Here is a 26,957-nt window from a genome sequence, read left to right on the forward strand (position 1 = left end):
TTTTATAATAAATTAATAATATAATCAATTATTTTCGTCAATTTAACATAATATTTAAAATATGTGAATAATTTAGTAATCAATAATAATTCAATATATTTGTTAATTTAATTAAGTTATGATTTAGTAATTTATATAGTTATAAAATAAATACATTGTTAAAAATCGAAATAATGAATAAAATAATAAAATACTATTCATTTATTGTAAATTTTGGTGTAATAGTTAGAAATGAATTTTGGATTGGTGCAAAATAACGCCAATTTTGGTATAACGAAGGAGATGGCCTAATGGAGCCCAAACAGGGGCTTAAGCTTACATACTCGTTATTTTTAAAATAGATAAGAAAAGTATAATTAGAAATTATTATTTTTCTAAAGACTCAATAAGAATGGACACAATCAACGTCTGTGACTCTGCAATACTACCAAGGGTCATCAAACAATAGAAATAATAAACGATTGAGACAGTATAAAAAAGTATTAATGGAATGACAATTACTTTCAAATGTGTAATGAATTTATCCACCGTTCATTCCCAACAAAGTAAAAGATTACAACATTTAACTTAGGAAGGCTCCTTTCAAGTTTCTTGTCTGTCTATACACAAAAAGGCTAGTGTGAGGTGCAGAAATGGAGCTTGTGTATATAAAATGATGTTTCAGAGGTACCTAACAATTGATGCCGCATTGACCCTGCGCAGCTCTCTTTGTGGCCTCCGATGTAAATGGGTCTATCCGAACCCAGAGGAGGGAGAAAATGGACGCAAGGAGTATTGACCAGACGATGACTATGGTAGGAGTACGATTTTGCCGGCCCAACAAACCTTTGAGGAAAGGATACAAATGAACAATAACCCACATAGCAAAAAACAATTTCCCGAAAAGAGGACCCCACGACTGGTATCCGCTGTTAATGGCATATGAAACACCAGCAACTATGCCTATGATGTTCACAATAAGGACAGTGGTGGGAGGAATGAGTAGGGATGTCCATTTGAACACGTAAAGCTCTGAAAACTCTCCATCCTCATCAGATGCCTTTGAAGTGACAGTAAAATTGGTATCGATCCCAGCAAGTACTTTCAAGAGACCTTGGAAGACGGCAAAGAGATGAGCAGACGTACCACCAATGACCCAGAATTGTTCATTTCTCCACCAATCCTCAACGCTGACACCACTCCACCTCATTTCCAGTATTCCAGTGGCAAAAATGGAGACAAAGAGAAGAATGAACCACATGCTAGCAAAATTGCTTATCTGCAGAAGCATTGTAAAAAGTTGAGAATTACATGCATTGGACATAAATCTTGTGCCTCCATAAACAGGATAAGTATCGTATGCAAATAAGATGAAAAGCAAAAAAAATTTGCTCATACCTCTGGAATGATAAATTTATTAGTGAGAAGACAGATAGCTGGCAGAATGCAATAAGCGAGCAATGGAATAGAGGTGAGGGGATAAACAATTGTGTTGATATACGCTAGCCTCTCCAAGAGCTTTAGTCTTCCATTGTAGCCATACCATATAGGGCAATGCCTGCTAAGAAGAATCTCAATGGATCCCAAAGCCCACCTAAGGACCTGATTCAAACGATCTGACAAATTGATGGGAGCAGACCCCTTAAATGCTGGTCGAGGAGGCATACAGTATATTGAAATCCATCCTCGTGCATGCATCTTGAATCCAGTTAAAATATCTTCTGTGACCGAACCATAAATCCAACCAATCTGATATCAAAAAGTAAAGCTGAATTGAGTTAGTATTTCAAATTGCAAATATCATCCACAAAAGAAAAGTTTCAAAGCCAGATGCCAAAAAACTACGAGAGTAGCAGGAAATAGCACACTACCTCTTTGCCCCACTCAGACTTATCCTCATATCCACAGCTGATAACATGGATTGCTTCTTTTAAAAGAGTAGCAGGATTTGTTGTTGGTGGAATGCCACCATGTTCCATAAAGGTGGCAGCAATAAAAACTGCTGACTGACCGAACCGCTTCTCTAGCCTCTTCTGAGACAAGAGAAGTGACTTATCATCTTCATATCCTACAAATACAAGAATGTCAATAGCATAAACCACAATGATACATTGATCATGTTTAAGTCAGAAGCTAAACTTACTAAAACTTGAAGCTCACTTTTAAAGAGTGGAAGGTAAATATGTTAATTAAGTTTAAATATTATTAAGCTAGGTTTCAAATATAGTGAGGTTGTTGCAGTACAGCATATAATCCATCTACTTTCTGTGTAGAGTTCTCCAGAAAACATTTATCAAACGGGCAAAGAGAACCCTAAATTACATAATGTTGTGTGTTTCAAGTATAATTTAAATGCAACAAGTTGAACATGAATTGTGGCTCGGCTTCCTCATCCCAGTGACATGTAACGCATTATAGAAAGTAATATAACCTATCAAGCAGTCCTACCTTCCAGACCCTCTTCAATATCCTCCATGTTAAAGATTGGAATGGTAGATTCAGTTCTTCTCATTTCTTGCTTCTTATCCATGTACTTTTTATTGGCATTTTTTCCTTTCTTTCTTGATCCACAACAGCTTTTGACAATAATGTTTGGTTGCAAATCTTCCTCAGTTAGGACAGGATCATACCCATACAAGGCTTGTCTGTTAAAGCAACATCCAGTTCCCACATAGACTGGTCCCTGAATGCCATCCAGACCTTTCAAGTTTATCTGCAGCAGAGGACCATACAAAATTAATTGTGTAAAGGCACCACAAAATATCACAGATGCAAAGAATCAAGTGACACCTACATCAAAGAAGACAATATTGCGATTAGCATATCTATCATGCATATCAATGCCATCAAAACGCTGTGGAAACTGGACATAGCAAGTCTTCTTCCCAAATGCAGGATCCATCATGAAGCACATTGCTTCTTTGAGTGCTTTACTATTGTTGAAGTAGTGATCACAATCAACATTCAAAAGATATGCTCCATTAGTGAGGACAGCAGAGACACGAATCTGCAGCACATACAGAGGACAGCTGTCATATACAACTTCATTCACATAGAATGCAACGAACAAGTATGAGACTTGAGAAGAACGGGGAGAGAATCAAGAGAAATAAGAGAGAGAAATATGGGTTTATTCAATGATCAAGCCTAATCATTACAATGCATTAGCCCTCTTTCTTAATATACGGTTTCAAGTAACCTATTTGAGTAGGAAAATGACTAAAAAAATAATATAAAATATTATAAAAACCATAAAATAAGACGTCAATTACGATTCCTAAAATAAGTACGTAAATTGGAAAGCATTCTCCATCGTACATAAAGAAAATAAACAAAGTTTGGATTCAAAAACACTTTCATCAAAACCCATTTTATGTTACAAGAATGCCCAAGTGCCCAAAAATAATCTCAACCAAAAGTATTTCAAAAATACAATATCAAGGAAAAATGTTTTCACGTTATATTACAGAACTAATCTTTGAGGAAAAGAATTGTCAACAACAAATAATGTGATTGGTTATTCACTTTTTAACTTCATTTGGCTTGAAGTTACAGAACTAATCTTTGAGGACAAGAATCGTCAGCAACAAATAATGTTCAACGTAAAGTACTTAGATACAATAGTAATTACGAGAATCATTACTCACCAAAGCATTCATAGCTCCGGCTTTCTTGTGATGTTGAAATCCTGGACGCTTCTCTCGAGAAACATAAACCAGACGAGGCAGCTCATTTCCATCCATATCAAGGCCCCCACTGTGCCCCAAAAAGACCTATCAATCCATAAGAATGGGCAAATGAATCAGACTAAGATGTAAAAGAATAAATTCTGCATAGTCAAACAATAGAATATATTACCTGAATCATTCCTGGATGATCCCGGGGGTTATTTCCAGGCCAGGAGGTTCCATCTTGCATTGTCCATCCTTCTTCAGGCATCTTTTGAGCTTTTGCAACTAGTGCATTGATGCGTACCTTGAATTCTTCATATTCTCTCTGCAGAAATTGTTTTTCCAGAGTATAGTTACAAGTTTTGCTCAATGTGCTAATTTCTTAGCCTGGGGAGTAGTTTCAGAAACCATATTGAGAAGGATGAAAATGTTTTCATTTACCTTCATTGCCCTGCGCTCTTTAACGAAGGAAGGCCGAATCTTATCCTTGAGGTAATCTATCTTCTGAGCAAAGTAGAATTCAGGGGCCCTGGGCTCAATATTGTGCTTCTTACAGAAAGGCACCCATTTCCTAGCAAATTCTGCAGTTTCAGAGAGGGCTTCAAAGGTGAGCATTGCTGAACCATCATCCGAGACATAACAGGAGACTTTGTCCACAGGGTAATCCACAGCAAGGATGGACAACACAGTGTTGGCAGTAATAAGAGGAGGCTCCTTCATGGGGTCCACAGTACTGACAAACACATCAACAGGCGCTAATTGAGAAGGCTCGCCCTCTCTATCGTATCTGAGGGGGGAAAAAAAATTACCCACAGAATACTTCAGCTTAAAACTGATAAATTTTACCCAAACTTACCAATGAAGGGTATTTAAATTTAGGAGTTACGAGAAGTTCACTAACCTCAATGCAAGTCTTTCAAGGTAGGTCTCACGGTTGATGGGGTACCATTTTGGAAATTGATCCAGAAGCCAGGATAAGGCAAACCAGATCTCACAAATAACTGAAGTCAGCCACAGAGGATAAGCATCCTTTACCGGATGAGTACAACGGTATTGCAAGAAAAAGCCCAAGATAATCAGTCGAAGAATAATTACAACACGGTAAGGAGTAACATGAGTAGAAGATATAGGAACAACACGGCTCAAAGGTTGACGAGCATCATCAGCCCTGCACAGAAACATACCATTAGCAGTCCAAAAATAAGTATTAGGATCAATGATTCATGAAACTAATAAGATGATGTGAATCGATGCAGCTAGAAGCAAAAAAAATCATGGATATGTAGATAGAGATGCTCCAAAATGGAAACTAAAGCAAAATAGAGTTCATCTCCCTTCTTAAACTAGTAAACAGAAACTAACCATTAGCAGTCCAAAAATAAGTATTAGGATCAATGATTCATGAAACTAATAATATGATGTGAATCTAGAATCTCTGCAGATAGAAGCAAAAAATTCATGGATATGTAGGTAGAGAGCTCCAAAATGGAAACTAAAGCAAAACAGAGTTCATCGCCCTTCTTAAACTAGTTAACCCACACAAATAGAGGAACAGAATTTGATTATGTGGATTTTAGAATAGAAACTGAAAACCGACAGTCTCACATTCATCGATACCATGTTCCTGAATAATAAGAGTTAAGATACTTACATCTGCAGTTCTTCTCCATTTGACCCTGTACCTTCAATATCTCCTTTCCCGTCACTGTATCTGTTGTTAATTTGCCCTGCATTTTTCTCCTGCTTTAGTTTCCAACTTTCCACCCGCTCCTTCCAATCAACATTTCCAAGTCCATAAGAATTCAAGTCTTTGGAAGGGTCAACAATTCTTACAGGTACTGCAGATATTAACAATGCCATTAATAGTTTTCATTAAAAGTAGCTTTAGGATATCAAACTGGGGGGATGTCAGCCAAATGACCATAAGTAGCTTACCTGGCTGCCTTGGATCAATATATGGAAGGGCGTGAACACGGTCACCAGGGCCCAGAGGTCCCGATGTACTTCTTACAGATTGAGTGTCTGCTATAGACCTAGGAATCTCACCGGAAACCTATCAATTACATGTAGATGAGACAAAATGAACTAATGCCGTATATTCAGTTAATGAAATGTAAAAACACATGTATCATCCATCAACTGACAGATAGATTCCTTTCAAAATAAAAGCCTTGTATTAAAATTATTAAGAATGAAAAATCTCCCAATTTCTTGCATTATTATGCTAATAATGAAGTACAGTTGGCTGTTCTCAAAAAGTAGAAGTAAAAGAAAAAATAAATAAAGACAACGAATAATAAGGAAATACTGAAATAGCAGGAAGTAGTTGCCAGAGTAGAATCTTATTCAAATAATATTTAAAATGAGGATAATTCTGCGAAATGAACCAATGCAAGGAATAGGCATAAAGCACCAGACAAGTTGCAGTTCAAAACTAATGGTCCTCAGCCAATAGCTTGATCAACATTGAAATTGACAAAATTGAGACTTAAGGCTCCAATGTTCATAACTTCATATTGAACAAAGCATAAGTTATCATCAGCATAGCAGACAAGACTGTGTGTAGGACCAAAAGAAATCACAAGCAAACAATCAAGGTGCATCCAGAGTTTATCCTACTAAACGGCATGATATAAAAAATTTGCACACGCTACTTTAATCATTTTTCTAGTCAGATAAGAAAAGAGGAAGCTGAGATACTTCCAAAGCTGACTATACTGAGTGAACAAAATTAACCCAACACATTGGTAGTCACTGCACCAGAACTTGAGTTCTGTTTTTTGTCCTTTTCGATATCATACTGCCACAGTGCAGCTTTAGGACATGTTATGTTTGATGTTATGGATTCTTAATTGCATAAAAATTTATTTACATCACTTACCGGCTGCCCATTGGTAAGGAGAGGGATTGGTTGCCGAGATTCCCGTCTAGAAGATGAAGAGAGCTCAACATCTTCTCCGTGCCATTGGGATCCAGCTTTGCTTTTTCCCTGAGAATAATTGAACTCGTTTTCCAAATCATCAACATCATCCTCATCATCGTCACCATCAACTCGCTGACTTCCTGTGGATCAAGGACACGTCATTCTCCTACTCCAAACAAAAGATGAAATACAAGAATTTGGGACGGAGACAAACCTTTTTGTCTCTTGTATCTAGTTTTGCACTGGGGACATGACTGATTTCCATCTTTTCTCTCATACTCATAACAAGGTCGGCAAACTGGAAAGCCGCATTCATTGCAAGCAACAAAGATATCACCTTCGGCAGTCAATCCAACAGTATCTCCACAAATCTGACATACCTGGCCATTCAAATTCTTCAGAGGCTTTGGCTGCGTTATACACAAGAAATAAGTTAATTAGGACAGAAATTCAAATGAAATTAAATAACAGATTCTCAACAACCGAAGTGCAAAACTCCGGCCAAACAAAATTATTCAGAGAGACAATGTGAAAAAGTTCAAAGAAATGCACAGAGAAGGAAATTGAGTTCAGGCTGAACCAATCAAGCTGTGTGAAAAGGAAATGAGATGCAAAAGGCGCGCCTACTTCACCCAAATGAATCTTCTTTCGAGAATGCACCACCAAATCTAAGAAGTTAACATATACAAAACTTGTAGTAACATAGCAAATTCAAGCTAGATCAGAGAAGGAATAAAAATTGATGTTCTCTAGTCAAAGTAATATCAAATAGATCATATGAAGAGAATGCATATTAGATCTCACTTTTCTAAGATACTCGCACTCAGGCATTAGATTTTGTCAGCTCTTTGATGTTAACAACCAAAATTGGAAACAAACCAGTCAAAAATTTCATACATTTAGTTGTTCACCGAATCACCGTCAACGAAAATTAGAACTAAGAAACATCAAAAAATATCAAGTGAATTCTAGCCACCATTCCACCATTTGCTTCCATATTCTCTTCCGAATACAATACAATCAAGATTGTGATAAACAGTACTCAGGATTAAGTTATATCGAATAAAACTCTTGAGAAACTTTTAGGGAAACGTTAGTGTGTGTGAGAGAGGCACAAGGCATTGCTATTGTGATTCAGGACTCAACAAATTGGCCTTCTGTCCCTCTACTCGAATTGCATGTGTTGTGCCTATGTCTTTTTAATATTTTTCCTCGGAGAATTATTTTTCTTTCCTAAACAAATAACCTGGATTTATACCGACTCAACCGGTAGACAGTACTTCGCTATAACTCGAGTTGGCTTGTTAAGAAGCAAGCACTGGCTTATAGTGATCTAATTTTTCCTTTTCTCCAATGAGATTAAGACACGTAGCAGCTGTTAGAAAGTAGCGTGTCGGGAGAGATTCTCCTTATTGTGAACAGCCTGTACTAACTACCTACTATCTACCCTTTTACCTATTATTGCCAGTTGCTTCTCTCCGACAAAAATAAGTAGCTGTCGGTGGACTTCAAATTTAATAAATGCACCCGGATTTCTCCTATATTACTACTTTGCCACTTTCCTTCTTTCCTCGGCGCTTGCTAATTCTCGTAACTATAATATTAAGTACTTGTTTATTAGAAATTAACGTAAATCAAAATCAAAGTCAACAACTAACTAACTTTAATTATATATTTTATTATGATACTCACAATTTTTTCACCACACGATTCATCAATATCTATCAAAATCAACTAAAAATATAATTTTAATATCCCTGTTTGTTGGCGATTAAGTGTTGTTTGGTGAAGATTAAAATTATATATATATTTTTTGTGAATTTTGATAAAAATTAATAAAATATGTGGTTCAAAAATTGTGAGTCTTATCTCATTTAATATATGACTAAAATTAATTATTGACTAAAATTAAAATATTCCTACCAAACAAGGACTAGAGCATTTAATTTTGTTTTCGCAAATAAAATTTAGGAATAATCGAAATTGTGGTATCAAATCTTTCGTTGAATTGTAACTTTCATTCTAACTTTTTATTTGGGGTACTCACAACGTTAAATCTTCAATTCATTACAGCTGAAGGACAATGGGACTGTCTATCAGCTAACTCAATAAATTGAATTCGGCCATATTTTGATCAATTTTAAAATGGTAAATTGTATTTACAGTTTTTCTATACAATTCATCCATCTTGCCCAAGCTCTTGCCCCCACCCCCTCTATCGAAATATTATGTATAGAAATATATTTTTCTTTTTGCAATTCACTTCATTCATTTACAAACCCCAAAAATAAAAAAAATAAAAAAAGAAAAAAGAAAAATTCAAATAAATCTAGATAGTACTAAAATTTTAGAAATAATTTTCGTCGGTCATTCAATCCGAAGAAAGGATTTTGAGAACTTGTTTAACTCTGTCTTGTCATCAGCAACTCAAGGGATTTATTTGTTCTTATGATGATACTATGCCTTCAAATTTATCAATCCCTTCCAAAAAAAGTGGAGTGATTTTGAGAATTAATTTTTTGATCGTTAGGAGAAAAGTGAGGTCCACCTGTGAGAGAAGAAGTCAAATATGACGATTGGAATAGTGAAATAACAGTCAAAAAATCAATTTTTTTGGTGAAAAAATCGGGTTCAAACAGGCCATTGATGTGATGCCTATGAAAATTTCCAGGACATTGAGGTGAACAATTGAAAAAGTCCAGGTGCATCGAGGTGGTGGAGGTTTCGAACACACTTTAATGGAAAAATCTAAGAGTTGGTAACATTTTTAAGGTGGAGAAGGATGAATTTTTTTTCTCACAGTTAGAAAGATGTCTACTATGTTGATATGATGAATCTTAAGTTGGTAAAAATCTAAGAGTTAGTAAAAATGTATAACAGTATTGACTCTTTATTTTTCAAAAAGTATTTTGATTATAATTCATATATTTATGTTACACCCTTCAATGATTGATGGTTGAAAATAATTCTAAAATGATGTTAGGTGACGGAGAAGAAGAAAAAAATAAGAACGATATTTATGATATGTTAGCTCTTATTTTTTAATAATATTATTTAATGTTAGAGGTGTTCATTACCATATTAATTAATTATAGAAGCCTACATTAAATTAATTTTCTATTTGTCTCCCTTTAATGTAAAATTTTTAATTTTCATGTTCAATTTTAATTGCACATTGACATAATAAGCCGAGGTTTGATGAACTTTATCTTTTAAACTCTTTTTTCTATATATTCAGTTTCAATAACACGTTCATATAATAAAATATTCTGCACGTAAACTCGAAACTTTTTTTACTTTTTAACTATATATTCTCAATAAAATTATTATTCAAATATTATTTTTCCCAAATAATAAACATCAAAAAGGTATTAAAATATTTTGCAGGTAAAGTTAAATTTTTTTTTAATTTTTTAATCATATATTCGCTGAAAAAAATTACTATTCAAAGCATATTTTTTCTTCAACGATGACCATAGAACGGGGCTAATATGCATTCTAACTTTATTTACACGAGAATAGATTAGTGTTAACCACCTGAAATTCTTTGCATTTTTGTTTCGTTTTGTTTGACTAATCAATAATTGACAGATGGAACATCACATCAATCATGAATTCCAAAGCCAAAGTATAAACCAAACACCATTATTTCACATCATTCGCCCCCTTTGCGTGTGCCTCTTGCTCATGTCACTACACTTTATATAATTAATTTTTAATGGTTTGTTATTAACAGCAATATTATTATTGAACTCATCTTGTGAACAGAACCTTACACCCAACTCAACCAGTGAGTTTTCGATTTTGATCTCAACTTAATGTCAAATCTAGCTAATATTACATGCTGGGGAACCTAGGGATGTTAAACGTGTCAAGCAGCTCATTGACTCGGCCGCTCGACTCGTGAACGGCTCGAACTTGTCAAATTACGAGTTGAGCAGGGTTCGAATCCAACGACGCTCGGCTCTTCGAGCTCGCCAGTGGCTCGTGAGCATGCCAAAAGTTCACTAGCCCATCATAAAAAATATGAAGAAAAATTTGAAATTTGAAATAGAAAAAAAAATCGAGCTCGTGGGCTCGGCTCGGCTCGTCTCGATTCAACCCGGCCCCACCAGCTCATGAGTTGTGGGCCAAGCCGAGTTCGGCTCGTAACGAGCATGAGCTGAGCTTGTGTTTAAGGGCTAAGCTGTGCCATCTCTAGGGGAACGTGACAATATGACGACAACAATATTCGTGTTTGAAATCGGTCACATATTGGAGAGGTCAGTAAATTCTCTTGAATTTTTCATTAGAGAGCATTTTAAATTTGAACTCGTTATTTGGAGACAACAGAAACCTATATTACGTTATTTGTATCACAAAGAAATTATTTTAAGAAAAACTAACTCATAGTGAGAAAATAATTAGAAGTGCAAAGTGATCATTTTAGCTTAGATATAATTATTAGAAGTTCGACGAGAATAATACATATGGATGACACGTCAAAATGTTTTAATTATAGGGAATTAAAATAGGATAAATATATATGTACTAAGGGGAGTTTACCGAATGGTGTCCCTCGTCTCTCAACGTACCGCGGCCCTGCGTAAATTTAAAAATGATGGCCCATGGTCCCCATTCCTGTTATGAGTAGTATGTAAAATATTCGGTAAAAAAAAAAATCAGTACATATAGCATTGTCCATTGAAATAATATTATTTTTCTAGTTTTATATATTTTGCGAGATAAATTTATAGAGTTTAGTGGGGCAAACGAAAACTAAAATTGTTACGTAAAGTCTCGGATCGGTATTGGAGCCTAAAATATATAGTTCCCTTTAGTAGCTCCTTAATTGCACAACTGATAGAGCTCTCCCATGATAATTACTTTGTTGCGTCTTGACACATTGATAATTTTCCAACCATATCATTTTGATTTAAGATGTGAAAGCCCTATTATTATTATTATTATTATTTTTTTTTTTTTTTTGATATTCAGGTATCCACCTTACAGTGATTAAATCCTGGAGTCTACATCTTGGCCCCTCAAGTTGCAGACAGGTTAAACAGCAAGTTGTGCCCCAAACTGATCAGTGCTCAAGAGCTCCCAACTGATCTGTCAAAGTGCCAAACAAGTAGTTTATCATATTTGCACCTTGCCTTCCAATAGAGCTCCTGCCTTCCAGGATAAATCCTGCCTTGCCTTCCAGGAATCGAACTCACGATCTCTGATCTGTCAACCTTGAAACGCCCTCATCTTGGCCCGTTGGGATGTGTCCTGGGAGACAAATGTGAAAGCGCTATTGATCTCTATAAGAATGGTGCATCCTTTAGTGGGTGTAATTTATTAGTATGATAATGATTTTTCTGTCAACTCTACAATTCAGTTGCTATGGAGTTGACTTTCAGGAAATACATCAAACCAAACCCCGAGAGATTAATTAGAAAGTAATAAACAATATTAGAAATTTAAAAAAAATTAAAATTGTATTTAATTGAAAATAAGTCCGAAGTCGTGAAGCTCTGTCAAGAAATAATCATTTCCCAAGCATATGATCCATTGGACAGGCTACCTTCCTCCAAAAGGATCTTTGTTGAGTCTCCCTCAAGTAAAATCCATGGCGTTCCAGTTCCACTTGAAAGTATACTAATTGCCCCTTCTTGCTTGAAAAGAAATCTCTTTTGACAAGAAAATTTAAAATTGCTTTTACCAACTTGAGAAGCACTTCAAATTTTCTAAAATTTATTTTTTCCTCAAATTCGTTATCAACCACACATTTCACCAATTTTTATCAAAATTTATTAAAAAATAAAATAAAATAAATCTGATTTTTAGCTAAACTAAAAAGAAGATAGTTAGGAGTTAATTGTTCCAATGGTGATTGAACTTATGTTCTTGTCTTGGTCACTGAAATTTAAAATATCAAGTTTTGATCACTGAACTTAGATTCGTATCTTCGATTGCTCACTGAAGTTTTAAACGTCGAATTTTGACCACTGAACTTTAAAAAATATGAGGGTGTTTGAGCTATATTATTTTGATACTAATGCATTCTTTAATAATGTATTGATGAGAAATGTGTAATTAAAAAATAAGAAAAAAATTTTGATCTACGTGTAATATTATTTTATTAAATAATGTATGATTGAAATGATGTCAAAACACTGTTTAAGAATGTATTTTTTTGGAATAATGTGACTTAAACAAACCCTATTGTATATTTCTCATTGGACTTTGAAATATATTACACATTACTCACTATAAACTCGATATTTTTCAAAATTCAACAATCATACCAGTGAATAACGTTCGGCATATTCTAAAGTTCAATGGTCAAAATTCAACATTTTAAATTTTAGTATGCAATTTAAGACATGAACCTAAGTTCAGTGAGCAATCGAAGACATTAACATAAATTCAATGACCAATCAAACGCATAAACCTAAATTCAGTGACCATTGAAACAATTAACTCGATAGTTAACTACCCATGATTAATCAGGTAACCTGAAGCATTTTAAGTACCAAGGTTAAATATAAATTTAAATACGAGAGTAATATGCGATGGTCGAGTTCGACAGAAAGAATAAGATAGACACTCAAATGCCTGGCAAAAGCTAAAACCTCTTGACATGCCAAACTTTCAAGTATAGGGAAGATGATGACCTGAAAAATGAATTACCAACTAGGCATAAACTTTCATTACCCTGGTTTGATGGAGTGGATCAAATGCCAAGAACACGAAATTGAAAGAGAAAAATCTTTCTTCGATTCTTGCTTATGGAGAATCAAGCATGGAGCATAGAGGTTAGGGAAATCATCTACCACAGAATCCAACTTCTCCTACAATTACTGAATAGCTAATCTACAATCTATAGCATCTGGCGTTTGGTTTAAATAAAAGAAGGAACAAGATAACTCAAATGATCTCCACCTCGTGTGTTTATGAAGATCAAAAGATCCTCCTTTCTGTTACCCGAGTCTCTCTCTCTCTCATGTAAAATTTTATTCACTTCCGCCCCTCCTGTGATCCTGCAGTTGTATTTTTCAGTATCTGCAACCAGAAATAACAAGCCCTGGTATGAGAATTATTGAAGAACGAACACATGCCGGGTCGATGAGCATGGCCAAACTTACAAATCGAATTGAAATGTTAGCTACCTGTCTAAGCATTTGATTCTCATTTTGCATAGTCGAAAGCCTCTCTTCGAGCTCTGCATTCTTAGTTTCCAACTCTTTGACTCTTGCCTCCAAATCAATCAAGTATGCCTTCTTCCTCTCCCTAGCTTGTTGTGCTGACACTCTGTTCCTCAACAACCTTTCCCACCCCAACACAAGAAAAATAATCACAGTAAATACACTAACTGAATCTTTGGTACGCGCTCAACCATATGATAAACAAGATTTCGAGGTTTCTTGCGCAGACAAACTAACTATCCTAAATCATTATCAGTCCATTTCCAAGATACTCGTTGATGCAACTTAAAGCGGGCCAAATTATTTGCTAATTACAACGTGGCAAGATATGATTGGATAAGGTTAGGCCTAACTCGACCTACCGTTTTAACCTCTTGTTTTCTTTGTCAGCTGGGCTTCTACCTCTCCTCCTTTGCCCGCCACTTGATGGCTGAACCGGACCGGTGGCGGAAACTACCGGCCCAGCCGCCTCTCCGCCCATCTCCGGTACTCTTCTTATTTCATCATCACTCTCCATACCTAAACGAATTTAAAAAAATACAATTCAGTGATCGATAAGAATACAGAAAGATCTCTGATCTCTCTACACTAAATCAACTGTGACGCAAACCAGACAGGAAATTCTTCGAATTCCACCAAAAGCCGACAATATAAACATAATGAATTCATCAATTATTCAATTAGTTATCCTGTTAATACAAGAGCTAGTGAGCTACCATCTTTTTCCAGAAATTACAGTGCATGATTTGAAGTTAGCTGAAGAATTAAAGCACATTAAACAAAAAACAAAACAAACTTTTTATCCCTGTTCAAAGGCAAAGACAACAAAAAGAGAAAAATAACAGTAAAGGAACCTTCTTTTACTTCAACGTGAAGGGCGGAGCTTGAAGATCTCTCACTACTTGAAGGCAATGAACTGGCTGCAATTGAACTAGTACCTTGGTCCTGCATTTCCTTCAAATCTAAAAAATAGAACGTAGAGAGAGAGCCCAAAATACTTTAGGAGAGAGAAAGAGAGCTTTGGGATGGGATATTTAGCTGTCAGAAGGAGAAAAAAAGAGCGGGATGTGAATAATACAGTGAGCCTGAGATACAGGGCCAGAGAGACGGGAGAGGAGGAGAAATTATGACGCTGCAGATGACCGTTTGATTGTGATTTATCGGACGGCTAAGGAGTGAGAAGCGTGGAAGTGTTATAAGCCATAACGTGTTGGTTTAATCAAAGGCAGTGCGATGGGAGTCGTGGTGTAATATGAGACGCAGGATTAAATGTTATCTGATGATCGGGAGTTCGGTGTGTAAATGGGGAGTGGGGACCATTGGACTTAGGCTGCTCATTAAAGTGCTAAAGTTTTCAACTTTCAAGATTCAAGGACTACGTGAGCTTGTTTGACAAAGTTTGCAAAAATTTAGCCCATATTAAATTAGATTTTAAGTAAACTTTGACAAAAATATATGAATATGTGATTAAAAATTTATAGATTCAATGAAATATGTGGTTAAAATTATTTTTTGATTTTAATTTAGATTTTAATTTAAATTTTTAGTAGAATCAAATAGGGGCTTAGTAAATTTTGATAAAAATTGATAATACGTGTAATTGAATAATTGATAAAAAAAATTGTGAATTTTATTAAATAAGTGATTAAAATTAGTTATTGACTATTATCTCAAATTTTTATCAAATTTTTATGCTTTTTTAAACAAACAATGCATTGAAATTAGGAAAATAGTATATTTCTTCTAGATTTCATTTTACATACTCTAATGCGAAATCCTAATAAAGAAAAAAAATTTGATGAAGAGCATGAAGAAAAAGACATTTTATTCTACTAGTCAATCTATCCATCTTATCATTGTTTGAGCCTCATTTTCTTCTTTCAAAAAAATGTGATTATATCACTGTTGAATAATGTGCTTTTATTAAAAAAAAAAAAAATTGGGGCTCAAATAATGAATATATAATGTTAACTACTATTGATTGTTTTAACAATTGTCATCGTCGTCCACTTGGCTACCACATGGTCTAAGCAAGACCCATTCGAGAATACTAGTGAGGACTCATAGTCTCGTTATCGATGTATCTCCAACACAAACACTAGTTTATGTTGAAGCCAACTTTCATAGATAATACTTCGAGGGTGCTCCTCAAATAATTGTGGTCTTTGTCATATTTTACACTTAGTCGAGGTTTCGATTCCTCGACTGCAATTCCCAACGCAATGCGACACATGTCAAATGTACATAAAGTATGGTGGAGGCATGGGCCTACCACTCCTTAAAGTTGTTCGTAAAATTAGAGAATTTGACCTCTAAATCTCTAAGGGAATGTTTGATGGGAACCCCAATTCTATGGAAAATGAAATTCGTTTTCTAACTTCCACCTTTTGTCATGTTTGATAGGTTTTTTCCATGGAATTCTCTTTCTTGGTTGCCTCGAAAATCGGACTTTTCTTGGTTTTTCTTGAAAACCAATTTCCACCAATGTGGTGGGAATTTGTTTTCTAGGTACTGTATGTTTTTTTTTTTTTTTTTTTTTGACAATGGAAACAAATTTTAAGAATTATTGTAAAAAAATATTTTCCTTTAATTGACAATTTTCATGTAAAACAAAGTCAAACGAACACCAAAAAATAGATAATTTTCTTTAATTTTTTTTTTATTTTTTGCAATGGAAACAAATTTCATCCCTAATACTAGTAAAATATATCCCTTTAATTGACAAATTTCATATAAAACAAAATCAAACGAACCCCAAAAGACACTTTTATTTCAACATTTTTCACGTGAAAAATTATATCAATCAAACACAATAATTTACAATTCTCAGAAAAACAATTTCTAAATAATTCAATTCCCTGAAATTTATTTTTCATTCAATTCAATTCCATCTTTACAATCAAACGAACCTTAATAATAGTATTGAGGACATGATGTATAATTTCTGAAGATTGGTTCATACACCACTAGTGAATAAAGGTAATTTGCATAGTCTTCAATTCTCTCTACTTATATGGAAAAATACTGTTTACACTCAGTAAACGTTAAAAGAATTGGCCATTTTCATTACCCACAAGCTCACTTGTGTTGAGGTGTTATCTAAACTAAAATCAACGTTGACAAACTTCATATCTTTAGGGGTGTTTGAGAGTGATTTTTCACCTCAAAAAATTAATTTTTTTATTGTTATTTTATTATTTCAGTCGTAAAGTTCGACTTCTTCTTTTATAGGTGGCCCCCACTTTTCTACTAACGATCAACAAATCAATTTTCAAAATCACTCTCAAACGGGGCCTTAATTATGTTTGGTGGGGATTAAAATTAGATTTTTTAGTAGATTGTGATAAAAAAATTTGAAATGTATTGTTGAAAAGTTGTGAGATTCGTGAAAAATGTGATTGATATTGGTTGTTTAACTTTGAATTAGATTAAAATCAAATTTTAATTCAAACCAAACAAGCACTAAGAGTGACGAGAAAGTAGTTTTGCGCGTATGAAACAATATTCTCTCTCCGTCTTGTCCAGGTAATATAGAAAGGTCACTCAATCATATGGCGATGTAATCATTGGCCTTGGCCAACATCCAGACTCTTCCATCCTTTCTATTCACATCCTACATATCCATTACTCACTAAACATGAGTGTGGAGGAAATAGGTTACTTGACAATTTTAAATTGGATGATGGCGATGGACAACTAATCTATTTGGATCGAGTGGTGTCTGATGAGGGTCTCATTAATCTAAACCTATATTTTGATGGACCCTCATTCGATGAACAAGGAAGGTGAGGAAAGAGGTCAGTGCTTAATTTTGAAAAATACCTATAGTTTTCGAGTTGAAACAAATGGGACGAATAATCTTTTCACCTTTATTTAGACTGTAAGGAGAATCGATAGAGAATTCTTTCAAGCGTTCCATGACTTTTCAAAAAGAATATCCCCTCTTTATTAAACCTAGTGGAGTAAGAATTACTACTTTGAATTACAAAAACATATGAAAGATATTGATTTGCTTGGCTATTTCTTATGATTACAGGTATCTTCTACTGGTACATAATACTACTTTTCACAGGCTAAATATGCCTCAACTATGATAACTTGAGTAAATTTGACTTGTAATAAAATTACTTCTCCTTCTATTGAGACCATTATCAAGTTTACTCCCACTCCCACTGATTGTGTGCCTTTTGAAAATCCCGACCTTTATTGACAGGTATTGAAAATTTAGTCTATCTTGCGGTCACTTGTCCGAACATAACATATGCAATCCATGTGATTAGTCAGTCCATGTCAATTCCTCCAACTGCTCACTTTACTGTTGTTCTAACTACACACTACATTAAATGAACGCTATTTTATAAATTTCAGCTCTCTACTCAATCGTCTTAAGTTACAAGTTTACTTGATATTGATTTGGCTGGTCCCTGGTAGTTGATCCACCATTGGCTATTATTTCTTCTTAGGTGATTATCTTATTTCATGACAAAGCAATATGCAAATAGTCATAACTCATTCTATTATTGAAACGCAGTATTGACGTTTAGTATATACTACTTATGACCTTATTTGATTAAAGCTCTACCATGATATGGAAATTGTACACTCTTCTATTACACCTCTACTATGTGATAATTGAGGTGCTATTGAGATTGCTTACAGTGACGTGTTTCTAGAGCGACCAAAACATATTTAAAATTAATTATCATTTTATTAATTAACAGATTCTAAAATAATGATTGTCTAGTCTTCATGACCATGTTTATTCAGATTGATGAACTCTTTTACTTATCGAATCCTTAAGAATAATGCTCCTTGGATAGAGTTAATGACAGGGTAGTGTAGTATACAATAATGATTGGGTGTCATTTTTTTTTAACTGTCCAACCATGTATTGACATGTGTTTCATTTGTTATTGAGCCTATTATTGTAGCAAAATTGAATCCCTAAGCCATTTTTCTCTTGAAATTTTTGTTTGACAAAAAAAAAAAAAAAAAAAAAAAATAAAAAAAAAAAAAATTGGGAAAAAAAAAGAAATTGATTTGGCTTCACCTCTATCCCTTCTCTCTAATACAGAAGATTCTGGCAGTCTTCAATGGCGGATGGTACAACAAAAATACGAGCGGTGGCATCAAAGGGGAAATGGAGCAATTTATCAAAATACGCATGTCGCATATACTTTTTCCTCGTCATTCTTCAGGTCCCTCTTTTCAGGTCAAATCCCTTAGTTATCTAATTTATAGCTCCATATATCCAATAAACCCGGACACCTGTAAATTAATATTTCCAAGCCTGTAAATCTACATGGGGCTCTGTTGAACCTCGGATTTATGGTGTTCTAGCATCCGGCTGTCCTTGTTCGGCTGGAGTTTTCCTTTGGAGTTTGGAGAAAATATTGCTTAAATTATGTTTTTAGATCTGTGTTAATCGTCTTTGTTATTAGTAAATTCTGCATCTGATTGTTAAGTGTTTGATATAAGTTGATGCATCGTGAATTTTATACTCTGTTGATCAAGCTTTCCTCCTGGCATCGAAGTTGGGGTGGAAGTATACTATTTAAAATTTGTTTTCTTCTTCCAAGATAGAGATCTGAATTACGATTACTTTGTAATTTTTGAAATCTATTGACTTAAATAAATCACTATAAAGATGAGAAGCAGGAAATTTATTCTTATTATAAAATGCGCTTTCAAATTGATTTTTTAATCTTTTTTATCGCAACCATCGATTGTAGAAATAATTGCATTTGGGAAGTAAAAATATGATATACACTAATTACTATAACACAATCTTTTGAATACTATCAGTTGATTGTTGTAAACAGGAACATGCTTTAATCCAGGATTATTAGTTTTTTGAACCATGCTATTTGTACAAACTAGGTTGATAAACTTGGTTTACAAATTATGTGTTGGCAACATCTAGTCAATTATTTAAAAAACAGTTTTTGAAATCAATGGTCTAGTTCTTACCAACACTTAGTTTGTAAACTCATATTTTCTTGGACTCTCATATTTAATACGCATGAATTAAATGTGCTAGGAACGTTGATGGCTATCCCTGCTGATACAGAGTGCTTGATGTACTGAAGCTAGTTGCTGCTGCCACTTAGCTTTTCTCTCCTTGCAAAGTGGCTTATTCAACTGCTAAATTAATGACTTGCTTTCTTCACAACTATATGCCAAAAAAATGCATTTCCTTTTACATTCTTAATATTTTTAAAGGCATCATTTTGCTGGATGCATTGGTTAAGAGAAGTAATAGAGCTAGCGTTAATGGCAAAACTAGAGGAAGATCCAATTTTTAAATAATGAACCTTTGTAGTTTAACGTTTGGAGATTGCTTTTGATACTTGATAGAGTGGAGTGGAAAAGAGTTATGAGATTATGGCTTTTTTGAGTTGAGTTTTATCTCAAAAGGCACCATTGTCTGATGCAAACATGCAGTTTTATCTCCCTTTTTGGCATTTGTTTCTGTCGCCTGTAAGTGCTACAGTGATGGAACATTTTTGTGCATCATCTTGAGGCAAGAGGACATTTAGGAAATAAAACTTTATAATCCATGACATGTTCTGGCCTGTTATTTTATCACTGATTTTCTATGTTCAACTTATTTATTTTCTCAGGGTTCCCTGTAGATCTGGCATGTGCACAACTCCATTGCAGGTTACATCTTCCCAGTTGATTGCCAGCGAAATCATTCCTGTTCCCGTGGTGAAGGGCCTTCTCTATCCAGGAGCCGTTGTCAATGGTCTCATCAGTAATATGACTATTCCAAGTTGGGAAAATCTGCTGAGCGTCTATAATTTAACTGGCATAAAGGAAGCCTCTGCAGTAACTGACCTACAGAGATTGGAGGTTTGACTTCTCATCTGCACTCCTTCCTTCGTCCCAAAATGAAAATGAAATTGTGCTTATTTAAATTTACATCAACTATTTACTGTGAACTCATGTATGGCCAATACATTGCTTTGGCGATACATTAGTTGTAAAAAACATTTAAGCTGGCTATTTTAATTCTGTAGACCATAATTGTTTTCCAACAATAAATATACCTCTCCATTTCCATGTATAAATAAGTTATCTAAAACATTTAAGCCAGCCATTGTGTCTTTTAATTTTATAGACCATAGTTGTTGTCCAACAACAACCCATGAATACATGTTCCCTACCTTTCTTTTTTTCCATGGATAAATTAGCTAGCATAAACATTTAAGTTAGCTGTTGTATGACTGTTTCAGTTTGTAGATTATAGTTGTTTTTCACCAACTAATACATGTTGCATAGCTTACTATTTCCATGTTTTCAAGGCAGTTTTTTGAGTTCTAGAATAAATTTTTAGTTTTATTGGGTGATTTGGACTTAGTTTTGTCATAGAAAGTTACTACTGGAGAGAGAAATTCATAGAAGGCAGGTGGATTGGTTCTTTTAACATTTGGTGATAGTTTGCAATCTGTTTATTTACCTTTTTCACGAAAGGATAATACTTCTAACCCCCCCCCCCCCCCTTCCTTTTGCTTCTTTATCCTATCATTGTTAGAAAATATTGAGTTCTTTAAATATTGTGTTTACAAAAATATCAGTCGTCGTTATCAGGACTCTAAAGGTTTCAGAAGTACTGAACACATTTCATGTGATGGAGCAGCTATTCCTTGTTTGCTGTCATCTCAATTACTGTAAAGCACATTTCTGTTCCCAATTTAGCTGCAAGCTAAAAACATAAGTATGTCAAAAACTTTCATCAGGTTCTTGCTGGAAGTTACTTCTCGGTGGCTGGTGCACTAATTGGCCTCTTAAAACCTGGGAGGATGAGCATGTTTGGGACTCTTCTAGTCATATGGGGCCTTGTGAAGGAAGGGATTCTAAAAAAGCCAGCAAGCACAGATCCAACAAACGCAGTATTTGTCTACCCAACTATGTTAATAGCTCTGGTTTGTTCTCTCTTATCTGTCAAGTATGATGTGAAGAAGGCAGTGAGAAGTGCTGCTGCTCGCCCCGTTGCAAAGCCTATGCTCAGCTCTTCAAAATCTAAACTGAAGTGATAGTTGTAATTTAATTGTTCCCTGCTTATTACTCCTGGTATATCAGCTGCTGAGATTTACATTTTTAGAAACATCAATCACAATTGTATTCGAGTTGGCTTCTCAATTAGTCAAATGTATCAGAAAGGGAATTGTGAGCTAGATACAGTAGTGAAACTTCGTATGTAGCCTTTTTAGGTAGAAAAAGGTATCACATACAGTGGAATTTGCATTTGAATGTACTAATGAAGACAATGAGACATTGAAAAAAAGAAAGAATGAATGCTTGTTTTTTTCGTTTCCTTTCGCTTTCTATCAAATTTCTATTTTTTTTTCCTCGAAAATTGTCTTAGTCATCTTCATCTTCAAGGAAAACGAAGACACTCCTCGCTCAAAATGTTGAGTGGGTCCATCAGCCATGTCCGAATGTGATCCAGCAAACGAAGAAGATAAGAAATCAAAGCATCAAAATCTTGATCTTGGGTACTAATGGAATAGTACTGAAGGGGATTCCGAGGAACTGGACACCTACAAATGGGACAAGTAGAATGCCACTGCAGCCAAGCATCAATACAATCAACATGAAATCCATGCTTGCATGTTGGAAGGATCTTGTATTTTTCACCCAATGAGACTCGGTTCAGGCATATAACACAATCAAGTTCAAGGTCATCTTCTTCCTCGAGCTTTTCTGCCATTGCTTGATCCCGATACTTGAAAACTGTACCAGCTAGTGAACGTAATAATGCACTCATTTTCCCACGACACTTGATGCACACGAGAGAAGGCAATTAACAGATCGACGGCTATCCTATTCTTGTTGAAGTTCACTGCATTTGCAATGGTAGAATCTTAGTACTTGTTGCTTCAATATTACTTGTAAATATATAGCATGAAGATTTGAGTTATAAGCTTCAAAACATGGCCATAATGGATTCAAGTTGACCTGTCAAATTTGAAGAATGACCCTCTAATTGATCTTACGTGCATTCAGTCCGTGGAAGACACGTTTTTTGAGCATATGGATTTTTTTTTTGGGCTTTTTTCTGTTTGGTTTTGGAAATTGAAAAACAATATGCAGTAAACCTTTGACCAGTATAAAACAAAACAAAGAATACTACCTTAAATTATTCCTTAAAAAACATGGAAGACAGAGAATTGAAACAGAATTCAAACTGCTTGAATTGTAAGGTTTTCACCCCTTCCCCAACTGCTTAATCTTCAAACAATTTGAATTCTGTTTCAGTTTTCCCCTTCAAACGATCATAGAAATACAGTAGGTGGCAGTAAGGGAGAAATACTTGATCATAAAACGCGAAGTCCTAGTCAAATTCGATCATACAGCATAACAAGACTTCCATGGACATCTTTTGTTCCTAGTTTCGACCATGGTCATTGTCACTCTCTTTACCCCATGCTTGCGTGCAAAGATGAAGTTTCTTAGCGAAGCCATGAAATCCAAAAAACTTGCATTGCATGGGTGTAAGTATGCTAATTGTTTCCTCGACCGTGTTTAGTCTCAACATATCAGCTTCTTCCATAGAAGAAATCATGGCCTGATTGATCTTCTTTAATGCATCTCTTGTTCGTGTTTTGGACCTGATTTTCTCGCTATCAGTGCTAACGGCATGTACACCATGTCCTGCTGCAGTATAGCCATCTCAGTCGATACTTTTTCTTCCTCTCCAATGCTCCTCCTTTGTAGATTGTCAAGAAAGTTGAAATGCCGGAGAAGTCACTAGGCTTTGCATCTCCTGCTCCTGCAAATATAACCAAGTAATTGCCTATTAATTGCATCTCCATGTTTGAGCCCCATTATTTAGAAAAAAATGCATTTGCTACAGTATTTTGACATCATTTCAACTGCACATTCTTCAATAAAATAATATTACACGTAAATCCAAAACTATTCCTTCTTTTTTAACTATACATTTCCAGTCAATACACTATTCAAAAATTCATTTTTTCCTCCAAAATGGGGCTCAAACAATATATGTCAAAAGAGCATGTTTCCACTTGCAACTAGGAATTTTCTATCTAGTCGAGCATACAAACATACTAAGGTAACAAATTTAACAGAACCTTGAAGAAGCTCTTGGAGTCTGGAGTCGATTTCAAATCCACAGAGTGCATAAACGAGGCTGAAATATGAGCAACCCATGGTAGAGTCTCGAATGCGTTGCACCAAGTAAGGCAAAAAGAAGGTCGAGACATCTTTGTGAGCGAGACACCTTCGTTTCTCCACATAATCTTCAAAGTGTTGCATAATTTTGTCGATGAGTTGTTTCATATCTGCTTCATTTAGCTAGCCTTGTTCCCTTAATATTATCGCATGGTTGAGTTCAGATAGTTCTTGCTCTTGAAGGCGCATCCACTCTTGGTGTAGTGTAGGCATTCTTCAAGATTCTTGTCGTAACTTCCCATTGTCAGCTAGTGTACTGCTGTCAGGTCTATCTCCTAGAAACGGGTAAAAACAGTGTGACTCATACTAATATTTTAAGATTTGGAGCGTGGAAAAATATGGACCAAAAACAATGTGAGATGAAGACTAATTGTAGCATGAGATTGTTCATCATTTTTTGCGTTTTGCTCGTGAATATCACGTGGTTCTCTTTTGGTAGCAATTGAACCCCAAACAGGTTATAAGAATTACATTTGGGAAATTGAAACGACTTCTGGACTCATTGAAAGGACTTCTTCAATTGTTCCATAAAGAAACGTCAAGAAATGCAGCCTCTTGTGACCGGTAAATCCGACCAACTCACAAATTTTCATTCCGAAATAGCCAAAGTGGACCTGTTTTTCAAATGTTGATCTTAGTACATGGTTAACAAATTAAAGACAATTTAGTATCAGTAAAAGTGAAAACAGGCTACACAAATGTTTATGGTTTATGCCAGCCAGAACAACAGTGGAAAAAAACCAAGATGTTTGGTATTTGAACTAATTTTGATTGAATTGAAGGATATAAAAATCTGGTTATTTCTGGAGTGAAAACTCAGCAGCTCAGAGCCAAGTTCTCTTCAGAGTGAATCTTGCCATTGATGTAGGCTTGTGTTCGACTGCATGAACTATTTGTTTTCTTTTCTCTTCTTTTTGTTTCTGTTATGGGTTTATTTTTCTTCCAGGATCTTATTATTCACGGTAAATAACACTGATAACTTTTCTCATGGAACCTAAATAGTTGTTCTTCAATCTTTTGTGTTACAACACTGTAGATATATCAAATAATCTTGAAAATGTCCCTAGTCTTGAGAAGACTTCCAAACCCTTGATGGAATTTCAGATATCAGTTACATCTGCATATACAAACTGTAAAACAAGAAACAAAAACGAAGTCGATGCAAATGGTTACAACTGCAAAATTGTATATTTGCCATTCGCCAACTACACAGTAGCAAAACAGATTGTACGTTCGGCTTTTCCTTTCCAGCATCATAAGTAACATTATCTACATTTAATCAAAAATTCGAACAAGCATGGGTCCCCTTCCTCTGCATGTTATGCAACTGTCCTTTGACGTTCGACTCCTTCGATAAAGCCTTGTTACCAATAAGGTATGCCTGCCTGGCCTAATCCCTCAAAGAGTTATTCAGAGGATTTAGATCAAACAATCAGAATGTTGCAGTTCATGAAAATGTACATACTAAAATGTAATTTCTGCAAGCCAATTTACTCATGTGTACATGGATGTCATCAAGCTCGTGTGTGTTTGTTTGAGAGAGAGAGAAAGAGAACAAACAACTAGATTCAATCCATCCACTCTCCACATAATATATATCCCATAGAATGGATGTAGTATTGACAAGCCCAGCTCACTACAATGTCATTTAAGACAAAAGAATATTCCACTTTGCATTTACTGCAGGGTCGTGGAAACAGTTCTTTACTGGAGCCAGAAGGAAGTCTATGACCTTGCAACTCCTTTTCCCAGTTTGAGTTTTTTCATGTAGTAAAATCCTAAAGATATCGTTAGACTTGAAATTTATTGTTCATTTCTTCCACTTTTTCCTTTTAATAAATACTTATAGGGCGTACCTGTTCTAAGTATGAGTTATGCAAGCATGCGCGATCAAGGGCTTCCTCCTGCATTTCAGAATACGTATTTGCTGCAATCTCAACAAAGTTAAAAGCATGTACACTTGCAGAAAGCATTTGCCCCTCAATCAAAGTTTTACAGAGCAAGTTAAATTTATTGCCTTGAAAATATTACCGACTGCCTCTCCAGTTTCAAGCCAGACAGGAGTTGTGCGAGCAGATCCCCTATTTTGCAAGTTATCAACATAAGCCCCTTGCCCTGGCCACTATTGTAAGAACCTGCTGGGACTTGTGAAATTCTACCCGATCCAATGCTTGAGCCTGAAGAGCCATTCAGATCATACTTCAAGATGAGAGAATCTTTGTCGTTTTCCTGACTGCTGAAGCAAAATCTGCATCGCCTCCAGAGGGAATGGAAGCACTGGACCCGAACAAGCGTGTCCTTTCTTTTTCTGAAATCCAGTAGGGATTAATGTTTCGCTGTAGGTTATCACGAGAAAATTTTGGAAGGCTATTTTGACTGTCTGTCAAAGAAATTGCAGGCAAATCAAATTCAATTAAGACTTGGCACTGACAAGGCCTTCGAAATCTGATTCCGCATCAAGCCTCCATCGACCTGAAGCTGCATTCTGTTGACACATAAAAATTCAGCCCAAATCAAACAGTTCAAGGAGTGAATCCCAATTGAAGGATCCCCAAATCAGATAGCCCAAAAAACGAAACTCAATCAAACAAATCAAGATGAAGGCCCAAAAAGGGAGGCCCAAGAACGCAGTAACGCCATCGCCCAAGTTTGAAAGTCGCCTAGAATCTGAGCGAACGGAGTGCCATGCAGTCGCCCAAAGCTGTTACTCTATTATCGCCCAAACCTTCAAGTCGCCCAAGGTCTTAACAAACATAAAGCATTGTGGTTATCAAGATGCGCCGTTATCAAAGCAGTTATCAAAGCGGCCCTATCACGTTCCACGATTCAAGGAACTCAATCGAAAGCGGTTGAACGATGAAGAGTAATGGCAGCAGTTAAAAAAGACAGTTTTTATGACAAGTTGGCCATTATGAGGAAAGTGGGCAGTTATAGGACGATCAAACGATTTTTAGACAGTTGATCACAAAGAGATCGTCTGTGGAGTATAAAAGGGAGAAAAAACATAGA

The 26,957-nt window shown here is 35.4% G+C and overlaps 5 protein-coding genes across 8 annotated transcripts; 1 reads left to right on the plus strand and 4 right to left on the minus strand.

Moving 5' to 3' along the window:
* Positions 1-472: 472 nt before the first annotated feature.
* On the minus strand, positions 473-7,007 carry LOC111380079 (cellulose synthase A catalytic subunit 1 [UDP-forming]-like; the record flags this gene model as incomplete). The annotated part of the gene is made up of 13 exons (XM_023003543.1): positions 473-1,258; positions 1,378-1,728; positions 1,851-2,047; positions 2,428-2,692; positions 2,774-2,986; positions 3,627-3,752; positions 3,838-3,975; positions 4,092-4,437; positions 4,552-4,818; positions 5,302-5,488; positions 5,586-5,703; positions 6,532-6,713; positions 6,788-7,007. Coding segments are annotated over 13 exons (3,198 nt in total), but the record flags the coding sequence as incomplete, so codon positions are not given.
* Positions 7,008-13,218: 6,211 nt separating this feature from the next.
* LOC111380087 (transcription factor HY5) lies at positions 13,219-14,885 on the minus strand. The gene is made up of 4 exons (XM_023003551.1): positions 14,603-14,885; positions 14,111-14,267; positions 13,713-13,869; positions 13,219-13,605 (listed from the first exon to the last, which is right to left on the minus strand). The coding sequence occupies exons 1-4, from the start codon at positions 14,697-14,699 to the stop codon at positions 13,561-13,563; spliced, it is 456 nt and encodes a 151-aa protein (XP_022859319.1). The 5' UTR covers positions 14,700-14,885; the 3' UTR covers positions 13,219-13,560.
* Positions 14,886-18,782: 3,897 nt separating this feature from the next.
* On the plus strand, positions 18,783-22,067 carry LOC111380082. The gene is made up of 3 exons (XM_023003546.1): positions 18,783-18,960; positions 20,372-20,603; positions 21,491-22,067. Exons 1-3 carry the CDS (start codon positions 18,842-18,844, stop codon positions 21,785-21,787), a joined length of 648 nt encoding a protein of 215 aa, XP_022859314.1. The 5' UTR covers positions 18,783-18,841; the 3' UTR covers positions 21,788-22,067.
* A 33-nt stretch (positions 22,068-22,100) lies between these two features.
* LOC111380083 (E3 ubiquitin-protein ligase EL5-like) lies at positions 22,101-22,655 on the minus strand. Its single transcript, XM_023003547.1, has one exon. It carries the CDS (start codon positions 22,519-22,521, stop codon positions 22,132-22,134), a length of 390 nt encoding a protein of 129 aa, XP_022859315.1. The 5' UTR covers positions 22,522-22,655; the 3' UTR covers positions 22,101-22,131.
* Positions 22,656-22,901: 246 nt separating this feature from the next.
* LOC111380094 (protein DELAY OF GERMINATION 1-like) lies at positions 22,902-26,422 on the minus strand. Of its 4 annotated transcripts, none has more exons than XR_002700138.1 (4): positions 25,980-26,422; positions 24,420-25,875; positions 23,849-24,223; positions 22,902-23,526 (listed from the first exon to the last, which is right to left on the minus strand). XR_002700138.1 is itself a non-coding variant. In XM_023003565.1 (2 exons), exons 1-2 carry the CDS (start codon positions 24,054-24,056, stop codon positions 23,387-23,389), a joined length of 348 nt encoding a protein of 115 aa, XP_022859333.1. In that variant the 5' UTR covers positions 24,057-24,434; the 3' UTR covers positions 22,902-23,386. The 4 variants fall into 4 exon arrangements, 1 of the variants encoding a protein (XP_022859333.1); XR_002700137.1 differs by having other exon boundaries at positions 24,420-25,338; positions 25,805-26,422; XR_002700136.1 differs by having other exon boundaries at positions 24,420-26,422.
* Between the last annotated feature and the right edge of the window lie 535 nt (positions 26,423-26,957).

This window comes from Olea europaea, unplaced genomic scaffold, assembly GCF_002742605.1.
Source record: "Olea europaea var. sylvestris unplaced genomic scaffold, O_europaea_v1 scaffold2091, whole genome shotgun sequence".
In the NCBI taxonomy this organism is placed as follows: Eukaryota; Viridiplantae; Streptophyta; class Magnoliopsida; order Lamiales; family Oleaceae; genus Olea; species Olea europaea.